The sequence below is a fragment of the Alosa pseudoharengus genome, unplaced genomic scaffold, assembly GCF_046254945.1.
Source record: "Alosa pseudoharengus isolate Yale_2024_CS ecotype anadromous, Long Island Sound unplaced genomic scaffold, YU_APseudo_1.1 YU_APseudo_1.1_scf_16, whole genome shotgun sequence".
Taxonomy (NCBI): Eukaryota; Metazoa; Chordata; class Actinopteri; order Clupeiformes; family Clupeidae; genus Alosa; species Alosa pseudoharengus.
In genome coordinates, this window is record NW_027468630.1 from 37,578,349 (window position 1) to 37,598,035 (window position 19,687).

Consider the following 19,687-nt stretch of genomic DNA (forward strand, 5'->3'; position numbering starts at 1 on the left):
GCAAATACGCCACCATAATAGCAATCAGCTATGGAACAAGCGTGCCTGTTGTTAAAGGGAATGTGAGATGACGCTCTGATTGGTTTATTGCACGTTACGCCCAAACCACACCCATGATTAATGTAGCTACTTCAGACCACCCCATTTTAGATTTGCGTCGGGCGCAACAGTCAATATCCCGCCGGTAAAATAGCATCAGCGCCCAAGATCCGCCCACAAAGTCACTTGCGTTTTGCGCGAAGACACTTCCGTTTCAGACCATTAAAATAGGGCCCTTAAAGTGTAAGTTCAAGCTCACATGCAGCCCATAGGAAAAAGAATGAGTCATTTTGGGACAACATAGGCCAAGTTATGGACAGGCAGCTTAAAGGAGAATTCCGGTGTGATATTGACCTAAAGTGTGTTGAAACATGATACCCAGTGTGACCGTATGTCTCATAGCTCATCTTGGCTTGTCCCCTGCACCCAGAAATCTGGCGCTAGTTAGCCAATGCTACCAACAGTTTTTCGATGGCGGTGCCTCAGGCATCGGCATAGCCATGCAAATAAATCACTGTTTTATGCATGGATTCCATGGATTATGCATGGATTCCAGTTGCTGCTACTGGAAGCAACCGGAATCGATGCATTTCCACAGAATTATGTTTGGAATCTGATCCCTTATCACAGTGTTTCCCAAAGTCTGGGTCGCGACCCACGGGTGGGTCGCAGGAGAATTTATTTGGGTCGCCAGCCCAGCACAATTTATGTTGTGTTATAGGTCTAACTGATACCATATGTCATTTGATACCAGGAAAGTTAACAGTTTTCTATTAGGATGTAGTTTGTTAACTACCACAGTTGCGGTTTTGTCATAAAAGCTCATGAAACTGGCGCATGAAACTGGGGGACGAACGCATCGCAGAGGGGAAACCAGAGCATGGATATCTACCTCTCAAAATGAAACCGTTCTGTGGGGCGCCTGCCATGACCTGTACCTCGCAGTTGCAAACTGCAAGGGACATGAATCCGCCTATTTGCACGAACATTAACAGATACAGTTCCTCAACTTTACTGATTAAAATCTAGTGACCGTGCTGTCAACTAAAGCAGACATCCATAGACCGGATAAGGATATTCAATTGCATGCAGATAGTTTCGATTGTAGAGGCAATCTTTAAAGTTAATAGCAACCTCCTCACATTCTTATTTCTGATTTAAAATGCACAACAGTGCATTATATTAGGCTACAATTTAAATAGACATTTTAAACACTATTTCTCTCGTTTTCTATCTCGCGAACTCCAAAGTAAAGGCGCATTATTCCGGCTATTGCCCAAAAGCCTCTTGTTCTGATATAACGACTATATAATATAATACAACAATACAATATAACGACTTGAGTTATTTGCTGTTTACATCGGAAATGACGTCCACGGTGTTATGGACCCATTTGTCTGCAACGCAACGTAGCCTACAACATGTTTTTTTAGAAATACAGAAACAGCTTTACTATGCTGACGAATGCGCAACATGCAAGAATTTCCCCAAACTCGGTTGCGCATTAAAACGTATCTTTTCAGTAGTCATTTCCAACTTTTCACGCTGATGGTGCTCAAAATGCAACACTACCGTGTTCAAAGCAGGATCTATTTATTTAGATCCTATAGCAATGTATGGTTGGGGGAGGCATAGAAAAGTTGGAGAACCTGTGACCTAAAACAATGTTGGTGGTTGCAGGGTAGATTTGAAGTGAAATGGGTCGCGATGGTCTGTCATTTTTAAAAAGTGGGTCGCCAGAAAAAAAGTTTGGGAAACACTGCCTTATCATACCTGTTCATTCGTACTCGTCGCTCGACTTTTATCGTGACTAAATTCAAGATGGCGGTGAACGGTAAACTTCATGAAGGTACTGTCTGTATAAATCGTCTTGTAAATAAACTACCAGTGCTTTTTCAAAGTTCTCAATGTCTCGTTTTAAATGTCAAGGCCCTCGGAAGTCTAGCAATGAAGTATGGAGCTACTTTGAGCCTCGTAAATGGTGTAAAACAGTGATTTATTTGCTTGGCTAGGCCGATGCCCGAGGCACCCCCATCGAAAACCTGTTGGTAGCATCGGCTAACTAGCGCCAGATTTCTAAGTGCAGGGGCCAAGCCGAGATGAGCTATGAGACATACGCAGTAGTCTGATGTAGTAGCCTACCATAGATTACCTTTGGACATTTTGTATTTGCATAGATAGCATTGCTAGGTAGGCAACGTTAGGTTTTACAGTAGCCTAGGTTAATATATTTATTGGTGGTGTGCCCTTCTCAGCTCGTTTTAGGCTATGCACGGCAAGTGGCAAATAGTAGGAACAAACTCTGCCTCAGATCCAGACCAAAGTTGCAGTTCCTCCTGTAGAAGTTATCAGACAGGAATGATCACTGGCTAACCCACTTTAAACTACTTAAGCAAAGTCCTTGGCTGCAGGTTGTGAGCAACAGGCAAACGCAAGATACAGTTGCGGTCCAATGATATGCTGCTTTATTCTCAAAGATCATGGCAATGTTAGACGATGTCATTGGTGGAACAAATATAAGAAGTTCGCCGATTAACTCAAGCAACTTGAACTTCAGCTCCTGCGACGTGTGCCGATGTATGAACAAAGCAGTTAGGCTATAAATAGGCTATAAATATCGGGGTAAGTTACAGCTGACAATAATGACGGATCTTTACTTAATGCTATTGAGATATGGGTCCACAACGATTAAATTAATCTTCTTTTGATATTGACAAGATGGAGCTGTTACTGTGGCTACTGTGCTCTGCTCAGCTCAAATCTACGCGCTGCAGGCGACTGTCACATAGACTGTAGCCTATAGAACTGGAATGTCATATCAACAATATGGTTGTGGTGTTTGCGGACAAGCCCAATTGAAAACATTTTGAAAAAATGAAAAGCTATAGCAACCTGGTCCATTACAAGACCTACGTTAGATATGTCACTACTGGATTGTTTGGGATGGTTGAGCCCACTGGAATCTTAAAATTCAAATTTCTGATTGAGTTTATAATAATGGCCATTCATCTTAGAGAATGTCTGTAGAGAAACACATACAATTAGAATCAACAATGAAAACTGGATTTGACAATGGCCAAATAGCACACAGAAAAGAGGAAAAACCCATACTAATTTGTAAATGGAATAGGGGACTGCTTTTATGTACAACATTACAATGTGGCAAAGTGGTGTCTGAGTTCAAAGCACTAAATGCAGTATGGCTACTTCAGTTTGAACTGGACATACATTACATTAAACAACTTTATATCTGCTTTGACTAAGGGCAAACAGTATGGGAGATACAGAATTGAGGATGTTTGCGAGTACAAAGTCCAGACATTTTATACCTCACTAGTTGACCATTAATACTTGAAATAAGCAACATTTCAAACCGTTATTTCAACATCATATTTACTCATAATAAACAAATGAGAAGTCATAAAACGTTCCTGGTGGCTCCTGGTGGTTGTGGGAAGAGCTTCTGTCATTAACATATTTGACAAACTTCAGAGTATCTGTGTCCCTGTAGACCAATGCCAGAGAGTTGTCCTCCGGAATCACTGTCAAGAGCTAAAGATACAAACACACATTAATAATGGTTATGGTTATGGTAATAGTATATCTGCAAGGAGCGATGAGAGGCCAAGCAGCTCATCAGAACAGAGTTGATGCTATTACATCAGACACATCGCTACAAGCACCCACAGCATCTTGTACAGTACCCTACAGAATTATTGGCACCTTTGGTAAAGTTGACTAAAAACAGGTATTTAAAATAATCTTTTGGTGATTTATTGTTCTCTCACAATGAAAACAATGAGGAATGATTAGCACACAGAAGGGAAGCAAATTTATTCTGAGAAAAAGGGACATGTCATAAAGAAATAAATATGTTTAATGAAAACACGTTGCTCACAATTATTGGCACCCCTAGAAAAATCTTATATACAAAACCCAACAGAAGCATTTTCCTATCTGTCAACTTATTTAAGTTAAACAGAGTTTCTGTGAACTTTCAGAAGTAGTTCATGACTTTCTTTTTTACTAAGGTATGAAAATAAAGGGGGACTATACTGAAAAGAACCCCATGCCTAATGAGAATTATGGTGGAGGGGCTGTGCTATTGTGAGACTGTTTTTATTCCCAAAGGCCTTGGGAACCTAATTAAGGTGCATGATATCATGAACACAAAGAAAAACTTCAAAGGAAATCTGTCACTCTCTACCAAGACACTAAAAGTGGGTCATGATTGGATCATTCATCAGGTCAATATACCAAAACAAATGCCCAGATCAAAACAAATATGGTTTACTGAACACAAAATCGAGCTTCGGCCATTGCCATCTGGGTCCCCTGATCTAAACACCATAGAAAAACAGTGGGGTGAGTCAAAGAGGATAATGCACAAGTGTGGACCTAGGAGTCTGGACGATCTGGGGAAATTTTGTAAAGATGAATGGTCTTAAATCCCTTGTAATCTCAGACTTTATGAGGTGTCATAGGAGAATATTACAAGCTGTTTTATTGGCAAAGGGAGGCTTACGAAGGTATTACAAGTAGGGGTGCCAATAATAGTGAGCGACGTGTTTTTATTTTAAATATTTATTTCCTTATACAATTTTCCTTTTTCTCAAAATTATTTTTGCTTCCCTTCAAAAAGATGGATTTTTACTCATGTAAAGGTAAAAATCTGTTTCTGTTTTCACTGTTTTCATTGTGAGATTACAATAAATCACCAACAAATTATTTTTATACTGGTTTTTAGTCAACTTTAATAATAATTAAATTAAACCAATACTTCTGGGGGGTACTGTATTCCCTACTGATGCAGAGTAATTGAAAATGAATATCAGGCAAGCTCTTCAGTAGTCTAATGGCCAAAACTGAGACACTCAGTTCCTCCAGGCCTTTAGGCTCTTCAATATGGACATGCCTGCCACAATAATGCTTTAGGCAGGGTGTGATTTGTGAAAAAGAATGATTTTGAATAAGTTAGTATATAGTTAGTATAAAGCCTAGTAATTCATGGCTCATAATAGCCTACATTAATTTGAACATTTGCCACCTTTGAACATTTACCTTTAGTTTAGTTTTAGTTTACTGTTGACTTTAAACAGCGAGTTATCTTGTTATCTTGTTCTTGCCTGAAATGACTCCTCTACCTTTGCTGCCTGCAGTTTTTGTTGTGTAATAAAACGTTGTATATGATGGAATTGATGTCTTGAGTTAGTGAATTGGCTACCATTCTTTGTTGGTAACCAAATAGCCTACACATTTTGTAATCGCTGCGTAAGCTATGTACTGTACTACGTGCATTCTCTCTCCTGCAGATTTGCGTTCCGTAGCCAAGTGTGTAATATTGCAAAAGTTGAAAAAATAAATCTGTTTATTGTACAGAAAATAAATAGCCTACTGTAATGCTGTCAATTAATTGCCTACAGTACAGTGAAGAGTTTGGAGAGTAAAGTTATGATGGGGGAACTTGGAGTTTTATGAAAATAATTTACGAACCATGGGCCATGACCATGAAGCCTCTATTTCTTGCAGCTCTTAAAACACCCGCTAGATAGTTTAAATAGCCACCAACATTCGTTTTGGCAGTACAGATTATTTTTGAAAGTTATTTGTCTACTAGGCCTATCTATCAAACGTGGTTTCTTGTTCGTCCTCCACAAACTACAGGTTGTTCGTTAGAGAGCCATTAAATAAGCGATGCCAAGCCATTTCTAATATGTAACACTTTTTGTGACATTCAGCAAATATCTCCTCACATGTAAGTTGCTTCGGACAATATGTTCTACTCTATGTAGAGTTGTCCTCCATCTCAGTTGCATTCAGTTATCTGATTTTGAAGGTTCTAAAATATGACGATATGCTGCTCTGAATCCTTCTCGTTTTCTTTCATTTGTCCAGCTAACGTTTTCATTGAAATTAGCCATTTATGATTGGTTACACAGTCGACATTCTGAAATGTCCTGCACGATCAAGGCCAAATTAACCAGTCATCACGCAGCTACTGTGTCAGCAGCACGAGCGCTGACAGTGACAGTGTGTTTCTGATGTCAGATTATTATGTACTAGAGCCTCTCACATTGCAGCGCTTTAAATATGAAGTAGCATTAATCAATATGAGGGGCAGAGGGAGATAAATGTCCCCCCCAATGATTATAATAATTAAGGAGAGGGGAGGATATCAAGACCCCCCCCCCCCAAACAAATCGCACCCTGGCTTTAGGTCATAAATGATGCATTTGTTCCAATTTGTTATTCTTAGTATGCCTATTATTAATATTATCTGTACAATTTATACTTCTGAATATAGATATCTGGATTTCAGTACATATTGTCAGTATTATTCATGTTACTTTATAATTTTTAATTTGAGCCTTTTCTTTCTTTCTATTTTATTATGCATTTTGTAGTTATGGAGTCGACAAAGTTTACATTTCACTGTGTAAAGGACCACTTTGGAGTTTTAATGTATGCTGTTGATTTAATGAAATAAGTATAGGTTGGGTTATTGGTAACATATGTGTAAATGTTTGTAATTTATTTGAAATGAATTCTATATTTTGTATGTGCTTTAATGTTATTTGTATGTGATTGACTGGAAATTCTGAGCACCTGTAATGTTTGTCCCTTTGGTGGCACCGTAGTTTGCACATGGGAAGATGAGCTTTTAAAAGGTATCTGACGGCCGTGAGTGGTACACAGCTGTGTTTGGGCCTACAGGATTTTATCTGAGGTTTTGTGTTTCATTCATGAACTTAAAGAATTGACGCCCGTTTCATGACGGAAGAAAGGACTATCGTATATTGTTTTGCATTCCTTGGTGAGCGCAGCGAGGTATGATACGTTTTCATTCATAGTTGTTCAGAAATTGTTTGCACATATGTATGGTGTGTTTTGCTGTGTAATTAATGTTTGTCACCCTAAATGTTTGTTCACGTATTGATGTTTGTATCCATGAAAACAAGTGTGTGAAATGTTAGTATGTATGTTTTCAATACAGTTTTCACGGTGCTAAGGTGATGATGGATTAAAAAGTTGAACGTCATGCTGGTTTGGCGAACTGAAAAAAGGACACCTTATGCATCAGTCGAGACTCTCTCTTTTTGGATCCAAGGGCTGCTACACACTGCTAGTTGTATACAGTGTAGTGTAATAACAAGAAATGCGACAAATAAATCTCTGGAATCTTGAAAATGCATTTCTAGCTTTATATTGCCTTAAATTATTATTTTATATGTCAATAGATTTATGGCGGGGAAAAGGTTTAAAAGTTCAACAACATCAATACAAATATTATGTTTGTAGCATTAAGTATTGAAATGTTGATAAACTAACAAATAATTAAATAATGAGGATATACTGCTATAGTGACATGTTTATGAACTGCATTTTAAGACAATAGTAGCATGAGGCATGTGATATCTGCACATGTGCACTCTACAGCCAGAACTGTTAAGGGCAAGAACACTTACCTCCTCATCTTCTCCATGAGCAATGTAGGAAGTGAAACCCCCCGAATCCTGCTGCCAGCCTAAGCACATGTGCAAGTCAACACTGTCAAAGATACATATGCAGACAAATCAAAATCCTGTAATAATATTCAGAAAATATACAAAGTGCAATGTTACCAAAGCATCCAAGGGTGAGAAGCAGGTCCAGCCCAAACTCCCTGCTACTCTCAGAGTCATGAAGTAGGGTGTATGATCCATGTCTCCATCTCCTTACTTCACCTACACAGGCTGCCGAGGTTCCATCTGTTATACAGGTGCACACACACACACACACATATATATGTGTAAACAGGCTGGGAATTTTACCATTTTAGGGGCAAGGCCAGTTGGCCTTCAGTTGGGCATATTTGGTGGGGGGCACAAAGGCCACATATCAGGGTATCAAGGCCAAAGTTAACTATACAGTAGTAGGCTATAGAAATGATCAAAGTTGTATTTAGCCTATTCACAGCAGTAGACCTGCATCACTGTATGAAACATTACAAAAACAGGAGGTGCAGTCATTAGTGTAGAGGGAGAAGAGCAGAGGGGAAAGGACACAACCCTGTGGGGCGCCTGTACTGATGGACCGGGTTTTGGATGAGATGCTCCCCAGTCTGACCTGCTGCTGCCTGTCAGTCAGAAAGCTGATGATCCACTGACAGGTAGAGGCAGGCACTGAGAACTGGGTGAGCTTCTGATATAGGAGTTCAGGCATAATGGTGTTGAACGCCAAGCTGAAGTCCACAAACAGGATTCTGGCATACATCCCTGGGGAATCAAGGTGTTGCAGGATGAATTGCAGTCCCATATTGACGCCATCATCCGCCGACCTGTTTGCCCTGTAGGCAAACTGCAGGGGGTCCAGCAGGGGTCCTGTTATGTCCATCAGATGGCTCAACACCAGTCTTTCAAAGGATTTCATGACCACAGACGTCAGGGCAACGGGTGTGTAGTCATTTAATCCTGTGATGGAGGTTTTTTTGGGGACTGGGATGATGGTGAAGCGTTTGAAGCAGGAGGGCACTTCACACAGCTCCAGGGACTGGTTAAAGATCTGCATGAAGATTGGCGCCAGCTGTTCAGGTACTTTTCAAACCTGCAATAAAAGTCATGCAGGTCATCAGCCAGTCTGGGATTTTCTGCAGGATGGGGGCATGGTCTGTTGTAACCTGTTGCAAGCCAAACTTTTGCCGGGTCATTAGCAGAGAGGCAGTTTTTTAGCTTCTCACTGTAGCTTCTTTTGGCTACCCTAATCTCCTTAGCTTGTTCCTGGCCTGCTTATATAGGTCCTGGTCCCCACTCCTGTAGGTCTCCTCTTTGGCTTGGCGTAGCTTCCTAAGATTAGGAGTGAACCAAGGTTTGCTGTTATTATTTGTGTAGAAGGTATTGGTTTGCACACAGATGTTCTCGCAAAAACTGATACAAGATGTTACAGTATCAGTGAGGTCATTGAGGTCTGTAACTGCAGCTTCAAAAATGCTCCAGTTGGTGCAGTCAAATCAAGCCTCCAGCTTTGATTCTCTTGTCCATTTTTTAGACTTTTCCACAGGTTTACCAGTTTTTAGTTTCTGCCTGTACGTTGGGATGAGGTGAAGCAAGCAGTGGTCTGAGAGTCCTATAGCTGCCTGGGAAACGGCGCGATAGGCATCTTTTAAAACTGTGTAACAGTGGTCCAATGTGTTTTTGTCCCTGGTGGGAATCTTGATATGCTGTCTGTATTTAGGGAGTTCCTGATTGAGGTTGGTGCTGTTAAAATCCCCAACAATAATGGCGAGAGAGTCCGGGTGTTTTTTCTCAATGTCTGTTATCTGGTCAGCTAGCTGTTGTAGCGCGTCTACTACGCAGACCTGTGGCGGAATGTAGACACTGGCCATAACAAACGAAGAGAATTCCCACAGAGAATAGAAGGGCTAACAGTTCATGAAGAGAGTCTATAAGTGTGGGCTGCACGTCTTTTCCAGCACTGTAACATCTGTACACCAACCTTCATTTACGTAGAAGCAGATTCCTCCACCTTTTGTTTTCCCTGAACTGTGTTGCGGTCCGCTTGGATGAGTTGGAAACTAGGCAGCTGAAAAGCGTTGTCCGGAATGCTTTCACTGAGCCATGTTTTAGTGAAACACAGGGCGGCTGATCTGTAAAAGTCCGAGTTGGTTTGGTTTAGAAGCAGCAGCTCATCCATCTTGTTTGCTAGTGACCGGACGTTTGCAAGGTGAATAGCTGGAAGCGAGGTGCGTAGTCCTCGCTTCCTTAATTTTTACCAGCGCTCCTGCCCGTTTCCCACGTCTGGGTCTCCGGAAGATTGCATGGAGAACTGCAGCGCCTCCAACAAGGATTTCGGCAAAGGTTGCTGGATCAGTAAAAACTGGAGAAAAAATTCCTAAAGAGGTTTGCCTGATGTGAGTTCTTCCCTTGTAAAAGTTGCTGGTGAAATATTGCAGAAAATGTAATAAACACACAAAAACAAACGGTAACACTTTATTTTAATGTGTCGCTGTTACAGTGTACCTACCTAATTAGGTACTGTGCTACAACCTGTGTAACAACATGTACTATCAGGTACTATCATTTTACTTGCATTATGTATTTGTGGGTACCTACATATAGTTGTTACATTGTAATACTGAGTGCTTTTACAAAACTTTGCTAATTTGTCTAAATTTTCATCAGAGGCAAAGAGCCGACCTGAGACCTGCTGGATGGGGTAAATCTGGTCATGATAGATTTGATATACAAACCATTCTTAGCTCCAGTCAAGGCCTCAATGTCTTCAGTGTACATGTAACAGCTGTGCTGCTACAACCTTGTTACTCTTTGATACAGTGGAATAAACCTATTAAGTGTACCAGTTAATTACTTACATGTACATATGACATGTATGTTGTGTCTTCAATGTCTTGGAACAGGTCTACTAATTCACATGTACTGTGTGGTGTAATTTATTTTGTCAGAAATTATGCCCCAAATGGATAGGTTATGAGTGTAAATCCCCCAATAGTGTGTTTGAGGGCAGCCGTGGTCTATTGGTTAGCACTTCGGACTTGTAACCGGAGGGTTGCCGGTTCGAAGCCCAACCAGTAGGCACGGCTGAAGTGCCCTTGAGCAAGGCACCTAACCCCTCACTGCTCCCCGAGCGCCGCTGTTGTTGCAGGCAGCTCACTGTGCTGGGATTAGTGTGTGCTTCACCTCACTGTGTGTTCACTGTGTGCTGAGTGTGTTTCACTAATTCACGGATTGGGATAAATGCAGAGACCAAATTTCCTTCACGGGATCAAAAGAGTATAGTTAAACTATTTACCACCAGAATTGAAAGATTTGTTCGCCCATGCCGACTCTTATCCGCATGTGTCTTTGGCTAAGACAAAGGGTGAATGGAGTGATATTGGGCCGTGGGTGAAAGAGTGTGTGAATGAGAATAATTGGGCACGGTGCATCACACCCCACACTTATTTCATTCAGCTACACAAAACATATACTTCTTACAAAAACATGGCTCCTTAACAGTGAAGCCAGCATAAAGACCTATTTTTGTACAACCTGAGCCAATACAACAAAGGAAGATGGTAACTCTGTCTCCTCAGGAAAGGGAAAGTATTTACTCAGCTGTTCCGGTGGGAATGGTCAGCTACTGCAGAGCCTGGATCCTAAACTACGCGGAGAGAGCCAAGCCGTTACAGGCTTGCGCAAATGCATGCAAAAATCTGACTGACAAACTGACATTGACTGACAAATGCAAAAATGCTTTTGTGGATTTGAAAAACGAATTGGCATCAGCCTCTGCGATGGGACTGCCAAATTATGATTTGGCATTCCATTTATTTGTATGCGAGAAATCGGGCTACATCTCCGTAGTGTTACAGTACTGTGGCATACGTATCAAAGCAATTGGATCCAGTGGCAAGAGGGTTTATCCCAAGTCAAGTCAAGTGAACTTTATTTCTATAGCACATTTAAAAACAACTGAGTTGAACCAAAGTGCTTACAAACAAACATAAAACAATGACAATGGCACAACAACAATAATAATATAACATGGGGGGAAAATAAGAAAATAAATAATTAAAATAATAAACAAATTAGTCAAAAATAACATAAAGAGTGTGTGTGTGTGTGTGTGTGTGGGGGGTATTAAGGTAGATTAAAAGCTTGGGAGAAAATGAAAGTCTTTAAGTTCGACTTAAAGCAGTCAATGGTTGGAGAGGCTATTCCAGAGTTGGGGGGCAACAACAGAGAAGGCTCTATCACCCTTGGTTTTAAGGTGTGAATTAACTCTGTGTTCCACAGGTAACCAGGAGTTTCTTAGAGGCACTTAATAATCTAGCTGCTGCATTTTGAACTAGCTGAAGTCTGTTGAGAGTGGAGTGGGTCAGGCCTGCATATAATGAATTACAATAATCTAGTCTAGATGTTATGAAAGCATGTATAAGAGTTTCAAGATCGGAGAAGGACAGAAAGGGCTTCAGTTTTGCAATGGTTCTTAACTGGAAAAAGCTGCCTTTGACCACACTATTTACTTGCTTATTAAAATTAGGAAAGAGGAGTCAAAGAAAACCCAGAGATTCTTGACTTCACTGTGGCAGTTTGCAGAGAGAGGTCCTAGTGCATTTTTCAAGATAGAAACATCACTTGGAGGGCCAAAAATAATTATATCAGTTTTACTTTCGTTCAGTTGAAGAAAATGTCTTGCCAACCAGCGTTTGACGTCACTGAAACCGTTAAAAATATTCTCCAATGAACAAATGCCATCAGTGTTAACAGGCAGGTAAAACTGAGTGTCATCTGCATGGCAGTGATACTGAATGTTATACTTATTAAAAATTGAGCCAGGGGGTAGCATATAAAGAGAAAATAAAAGAGGGCCCAAAATGGAACCCTGAGGAACACCACACTTTATAGGGGCAGAGGAAGAAGAGAAATTGCCTAAACTAACTGAAAATGATCTATCACTAAGATAAGAAGAGAACCATTGCAAAACAGAACCCTGTCTCCTGTCCTATCAGCATGTTCTTTTGACTTTATCTCATGTTAATCTTGTACGGTGCACTACGCTCAACCCGGCAACAATGTTGCCAACGGCTAAGGATGGTGACAGTCATGAACTGACATTTCTGAAACACCTCTAACTAACCCAGATCTAATATTGTATTTTTATGGTTCGTCAATGTGTGCTGGGAATGGAGAGGTGTGGAGCGGTTACGCTGTGGTGAATTCAATATGACACAATTGAACTAATCCTAGCCTGGGAAACGCTAGAGCTGACGCGGCTGCTAAGATGGCCGCGGAGAGTGCGGAGATCAATACCAGCAGAGTTCCTAGAACTTTCCCATACGCTGCACAGCTTTCCAAATTTGCAGATACCCGAAGAAGTAACATCCGAAAACGCTTTAAAAGAATCCCAATTGGCAACAGATAACAAAGAAAGAAGAAGGTGGAAAGATTGCAAACCAAATGCAGATAGCTTATGGGTGCAAAATCCAACGGGAAAGCCAGTGCTCCCAAAATCTTGTTTCCACATTATTGCAAAATTGTCACACGGTGTAGATCACGCAAACGCGAACGCTATGATTCAGACAGTAGGCAAGCTTTATTTTGCACCAAGCTAGAACAACGCTACAAGTTTGTTATTTTCTGTTTTTGTTTTATTTTAGCAGTTTCCTGGGGCGGATTCATTCCGTAACAGAAGCGCTGCCGAAGACTAAGGACTAGGTTTTTATTTTGGTTTTCTATAACTGAGCAACAATGCTGACACTCGCCATAGTGATTTTGTGCTCTACAAATGCATCATCTGCCCCGGGCGAAGAAATCTGTGGAACAAACAGAAAGTACCAGATAGCGTTCTGCGCTGGAGCAGCGCTCACGGGAAACAACGAGACATGCTGGGTGTGCCAGGAGAAATCTTTTCAACTGTGTGTGTTCCCATGCAAGACCGCAAAGTACTCTGTGCATAGCATCAGGACTGTGTACCACTAGCAAATGTTTTGCGGACATTCATGTCGGAAATCTACAGAAGTTTCTATATGGTTCATCTTTGCATGTTATGTTGACTGTGATGGATTCTGTTTGATCAAACGAAACAGATGATTTATTACTATTTTTTTTCTTATCGTTATGCCTCATGTAACCTGTGTTTGATTTTTGTCAAGTTTGTGAAAGTGGTGTATGGGAGGTGATGTAGTGAGAAATTCCAGAATGTATATATTTTAACATTTATTTCAATCACCACCCAAAGCCTTCGATTAACCTTTAGTCATCATTTATTTTATTCACCACCCAAAGCCTTTGATTGACCTTTAGTCAATCATGTGCATGCGCGTCCTTTTGTCATGCCACATGATGGCGGTGATCAATCATTGTTGACAAGTTCTTCTCGACACAATCATTGATGAGAGCTACTTGCTTTCAAATAATGCCGGCGCCTCACGAGACAAGATACGGCCGGAGAGAGGGCTCACGTAAGGCGATGAAAGGAGGATCACTAGAAATGTATTTAAGCAAGACAATTTGTATTTTGTCTTTGAGTTTGTACGGCGGTGGTGCTAGTGTATGCACTGCATCAACTCCCGGATTCGTTACAATAAACCTCGAGTTTTTGTCTTTGCTACTGCTCGGTTTGGATTGTCTCCACTTTGTTGTGTAGTCTTTATTTTTTAAACTACAACACAAAGCGTATTCCTATCGTACACTCTGATTTTTCGCCATGCGCGTCGCTTTTATTGAAAAATGCGCTCGGATGTGGCAATTAACGACCTAAGGTGTGATCTTGGCCCATTATCTAAAAATCGCTGTCTTACACTATCTAAAAAGCATAGCATTTTACTCAACTTCACAGCTGAAGACGCACTGTCACGAGATGTAAGCAGCAACTCCTCTGCAGGATAAAAGTCCTTAGGTTTTATACTCTTTTTTTTATATTATTGCTGTGTGTTGCTTTTTTCATGCTATGTTTTCGATGGTAACACATTGTCAGTCAATAGTGAAAGTAATTAACTGTGTATAACTGTTTTGTCGTTGACTATGACACCACGGAGAAGTTAGTTTCACTTTGCCAATGACTTCAAATAATAGACGAGTGCAGATGCGTGTAGGCTATACTCTGCTAGGTTTAAGTAAAGCATGGTTTAGTGCAGGGGTTTTCAACTGGTTCTGTGCCAGGGACAACCATCCTGACTAACAAGTAATCCACGGACCACTATTGTGTGTGTGTGTGGGGGGGTATTTTATACAGTCTATGTTCCAGCCTTGCCCTTAAATTTAGATATGCCAGTGTGGAAAAACTGCTCTCACAGAGGTATAGTTGGAAAGGGTAAAACACACCTCACAGCACTCTTTCTCATTTTCTCATGAGCGGCTGTCTGTGACATCACGCAAAATCTGTATAGGCTACTCAAGAAACTGTAATGTGTGTCTCCATATGACACGAGTTTCGGCGGTTTCATGGCCTCAACGTTAAACATACGAAACAGTGATACCTCCTCTCCAGTTTTGTCAATCGTTACTTTAAATCCATATTTAACATTTAATCGTCACTGTATTTTCTTTCTCGTTTCCACTATGTTTCCTCCAAAGTTGTAGCTTTGTCTGAAGAGCATGAAGAATCCTGTCCATCTGTCCTGACATCTGTTACTTTCCTTAGGCTACTAAAATAGCGATCCATGCTGGTACTGACTAGCTAACTTCACCTTAGTTAGAAACGTTAGTTAACAGCTCCACTCTCCAAATTTCACGAAACTATTAAGCTTCTTTTCAACGAAACATAACGTGAACTCCGTCCGAGCTGGTCTATATTGCGCAGACTGTAGCCTACCTTATGAATGTGCGTGTGTGACGTTGGGGACGCAAAACACAGCATTAGCAAAGCACAGGATAGACTGTTACGTAGGCCTACAAAGCTAACATATCCTGTGTCAGTTTGAATCTCATCTCCTCTATAGTATTTTAGATATTTTCAATAAGTTCAGTATTCACACCAATGCGCAACAATTCTGGAAATGGTTTGGAAAAATTAATGATGGAAAAAAGTTATTAATTGTGAAACTAGAAATGCAATTCCAAGGAATTACCAGTGCATGAAAATGCTAAAGTTGTGATGTAAAATATCATGTATAGTTAAAATACATAATACAGAGATGGTTACTACGGTGATGCTAGGATAGACATGGTGGTTGCATAGCTTAATAAAAGTTGATAGTTTAAAAGTAGACTGTTTAAAAGCTCAATGTAGATAGTTTAAAAGTTGTTGATAGACAGTAGATAGTTTAAAAGTTGTTGATAGACAGCTAGTTTAATAGATAGTTTAATGATAGTTTAAAAGTAGACCGTTTAAAAGTTGAAGGTAAATAGTTTAAAAGTTTTTGACAGACTGGAAGTTTAATGAATGTTGATATTCAAATAGTTTAATGGTGTATAGGTATATATTTGACGATAACTGAAAGTTGGAATGGCTCTAATGTTTGCTAGCAGTTATGCTAAAAAACTATGCTAACCATGCTACTTAGCTAACTTAGATAATGTTTTCTAACAGTTTTGCTAAACATGCTAACTATGTTAGCAATTTTAACTATGCTAACCATGCTACTTAGCTAACTTAACTAATGTTTTCTAGCAGTTTTGCTAAACATGCTATGCTAGCAATGCTAACATGCTAACTATATTAACCATGTGACTTAGCTAACCTAGCTTATCATTTTTAATAGTTATGCTAACTATGCTACCTAGCTTGATAACTATGCTAAAAAACATGCTAACTATGCTAACCATGTGACTTAGCTAACCTAGCTAATCATTTTTAACAGTTTTGTTAAAAATGCTAACAATAGCATTAGTGCTAGCTATAGTGGGTAGGATTCATAGTTGATGACAAGTATTGACAAAGTTGATGACAAGTTAACAGTTGTTGATAGACAGCTAGTTTAATAGATAGTTTAATAATAGTTTAAAAGTAGACTGTTTAAAAGTTGAATGTAAATAGTTTAAAAGTTTAAAAGTTGAATGTAGATAGTTTAAAAGTTGTTGATAGACAGCTAGTTTAACCCTCTATACCCCAGTGGAATTCTACAACAATGCCCCAGATTCCTGGGAATTCTAAGAAAAAAGGGCAATTTGAGAAACATTTCAAATAACCAAGAATAACTAAAAATCTAATGAAAAGTGTCAATTGTAAGTTTCTTTCAGTTTAAAGATTAGAAATTGCTCTTTCAAATGATATATGATCCATTAAGAATTATATATTCATGTGTCCCATAGACGGCCATAGGCCTACTCACTTACAGTCTCAAAGTCTTTCACTAACAAAAAGTTATAAATATGGTTCACATATTTCTGTATTAGAAGCTGGGAAACAAGATACTATATGAGTACTGATTTCATTGAAATAGACTGGCATATCTTGCACTTATTTGGGATTTAGCTGGACAGTAAGCCTTAGGCTACAGCTAAAAAATGATGAGGATATGAACTAACGTAGGCCAGAAGCATAGCGCATGAAATCGTGACTCATTTGATAAGCATGTCACCAAGAACAGGGACTGTTAAACCTGACATGGATTTACGTTTTGTTTTACATGCACATCATGTTATATAATTTATCTAAACTTGATCAGTTGATGATAATGAACCTGTTGCACTCGTTCACTAACCTTCAACCTATCCTGTGCTAACGTTAACATTACGAGTCTCAGACTAACGTTACATCAGTGACGGTAGCCAATTAGCAGGCTTTTTTGTAATCACAAAGATGACGAGACATTGTATACAAATACATTTTCCTAACATCCATAAGCAGAAAACACAACGGTGGTTCCCGCTTTGGTTATTAGTCAACATAAAAACTCATTGAGAGAGACATACATAATAGTAGCCTAGTTTGCAATAACTATCTGTAAGTGGGATTTGATAATGTTATCTTTACTGAACATGCCAGAAAGGGGTAATGTTAATGTTATGTGTTAAGATATAACTGCAAATAAACCTGGCATGGGTTTATCATAAACTTTATTGTTAATTAGGCCATGACCCATCACTGAATTATGCCTATATTTTGCTGGTGCTAGCTAAACTCAAACTCAAACTTTCACAGTGACAGCCATACGATTTTTTTTTATGCCAGAGGCAGCTAAGTCAGTCATGACAAACGGGAGGATGGTAACGTTAAATATATTACACTTTCATGTTTTTATTTTGTCATTTTCTTACATCAATATGATCGTCACTTACATCAAAACATGGTGGATGCACATCAATACTATCTCATCTAATGAGAAAAAAGACGCGGACGCTTGTTAGAAGCCATAACTCCAGAGGCACCGTAAGTCCTCAGCCGGTCAGTCAACAGGCTAAACTCAAAAATACTGGAGAAATGTCAATAGCGACCTAGCCATTTAAGTGTGTCAAAATAAAAGTCTGGTGTTTATGTACCAACTAACGCTGTATTATTTCATGTATGAAGGTTCTACTGTAGCAGATGTCTCTTTAAGAATTGCGGCCGGCCGCGGCCGTTACAGGAGAATACAGAACGGCCGTCGACGGCCGTTACGGGGTATAGAGGGTTAATAGATAGATAGTTTAATGACAGTTTAAAAGTAGACCGTTTAACCCTTTGCAGACCGCGCCGAACATTCAATTTTTTCATACTCGATGGCCTTATGGCACAAAAAGGCTTATTGTGTGATTATGCTACATGACAGAGATATAATTTACCCAGCTTTATAATCAGGAGAAATAGCCCTTTCAAATGGTATAAAATATAATTAATAATTTTGAGGAGAACACACATATTATTTTAAAAATATCTTTAAAATTCAACCCCAAAAAACACAAAACTATCAGTTTGTCAAGATTAATCTCATTTTTCCCCCAATTTCTGTTGTAGATAGAGAAAAACTTAGAGTGTGTTTGAGATTCACAATTTTGTCCTCTACTCAGTGATGAAAACAGAATTAATGTATCACCTTTTGTTCAAAAGTTATGATAAATTTATTAGACCTTTGCAGATGGCATGAAACATTCCGTTTTTTCATACTTGATGCCCTTGTGAGACAAAAAGGCTTATTGTGTGGCCATGCTACATGGCAGAGATAAGATATACCCACCATTGTAATCAGGAGAACTAGCCCTTTAAAATGGCACATATCATAGTTAATAAGTTTGAGGGTAACACACATTGTTTTTAAACAATACCTTCAAAATTCAACATCAAAAAACACGAAAATATAAATTTGTCAAGATGAATCTTACTTTTCACATAATGTCTATTGTAGATATAGTGTGTGAAAGATAGACAGTGTTGTGTTCTCCTCAGTGAAAGAAACAGAATCAATTTATCACCTTTGGTTCAGAAGTTATGATTAATTTACTCATAACTGCAAGTCGCAGTAACAAGTAGAATTTTTAAAGAGTAGGATGTTTTCCTTTCCTGGTTTGACATCTGACCAAAAATACACAGATATAATGGTCATGTAACAAATATAAGATGTTTTACCATAAAAACAAGATGCATAGCTAAATATAGGATGTCTTACTGTACTCTGAAGAGGCAAAATCAATTGTGGGGAGGAAAGATAAAGGCTGAAATAAAGACTAGGCAGATGGTAACTGCTTCTCCGTGTGCTTCATTCTACTATGAAAACAAGAATAAGAGACACTGGCACATGTGTTAGGTTTACGAAAGAGGAAATAAATCATTTTATTTAGATAAGTCTTTAACAATTTCATTAAATAATCAGGAACAACAACTTCAGGTAAATAACATAAACATATGTTTACAAACAAGCAGTAACTATTAGAACTACAAGAATGACAAGACAACAGTATAACTAACATGATGAACAAAGCATCAATTCATATTATAGCATAACAAAGCATCAATTTACATTCACACATATAAACAATTAAAACATTAAAGGAGAAATTCAATACATTTAACAACCATACAGCATATAATTCGATACAATATATAATTATCGATATAATTTGCCCTACACATAAGGTGATACACTAACGCCGCATTCACACCAGATCCGTGGTGTGTGTGTTGTCACAGCTGTGGCGTGTGTGTGTGTGTGTGTGTGTGTGTCCATCTAAGCCTAGCAGACGATGAGGTGTAAATGCTACTGGAGTTGGTGTCCCTGTCTGTGTTAGAAGGATAGGCAAAGTGTATGCTTTCT

The 19,687-nt window shown here is 39.3% G+C and overlaps 1 protein-coding gene across 1 annotated transcript in view; it reads right to left on the reverse strand.

The window, feature by feature from the left end:
* Positions 1–3,150: 3,150 nt before the first annotated feature.
* ogfod1 (2-oxoglutarate and iron-dependent oxygenase domain containing 1) overlaps positions 3,151–19,687 on the reverse strand; it is a 94,939-nt gene continuing 78,402 nt past the window's right edge. The window contains exons 11-13 of the mRNA XM_076287939.1: positions 7,662–7,787; positions 7,506–7,564; positions 3,151–3,591 (exon numbers count right to left, since the gene is read on the reverse strand). Coding sequence (XP_076144054.1) covers positions 3,433–3,591; positions 7,506–7,564; positions 7,662–7,787 — 344 coding nt within the window. The 3' untranslated portion in view covers positions 3,151–3,432. The remainder of the gene's footprint in view (positions 3,592–7,505; positions 7,565–7,661; positions 7,788–19,687) is intronic.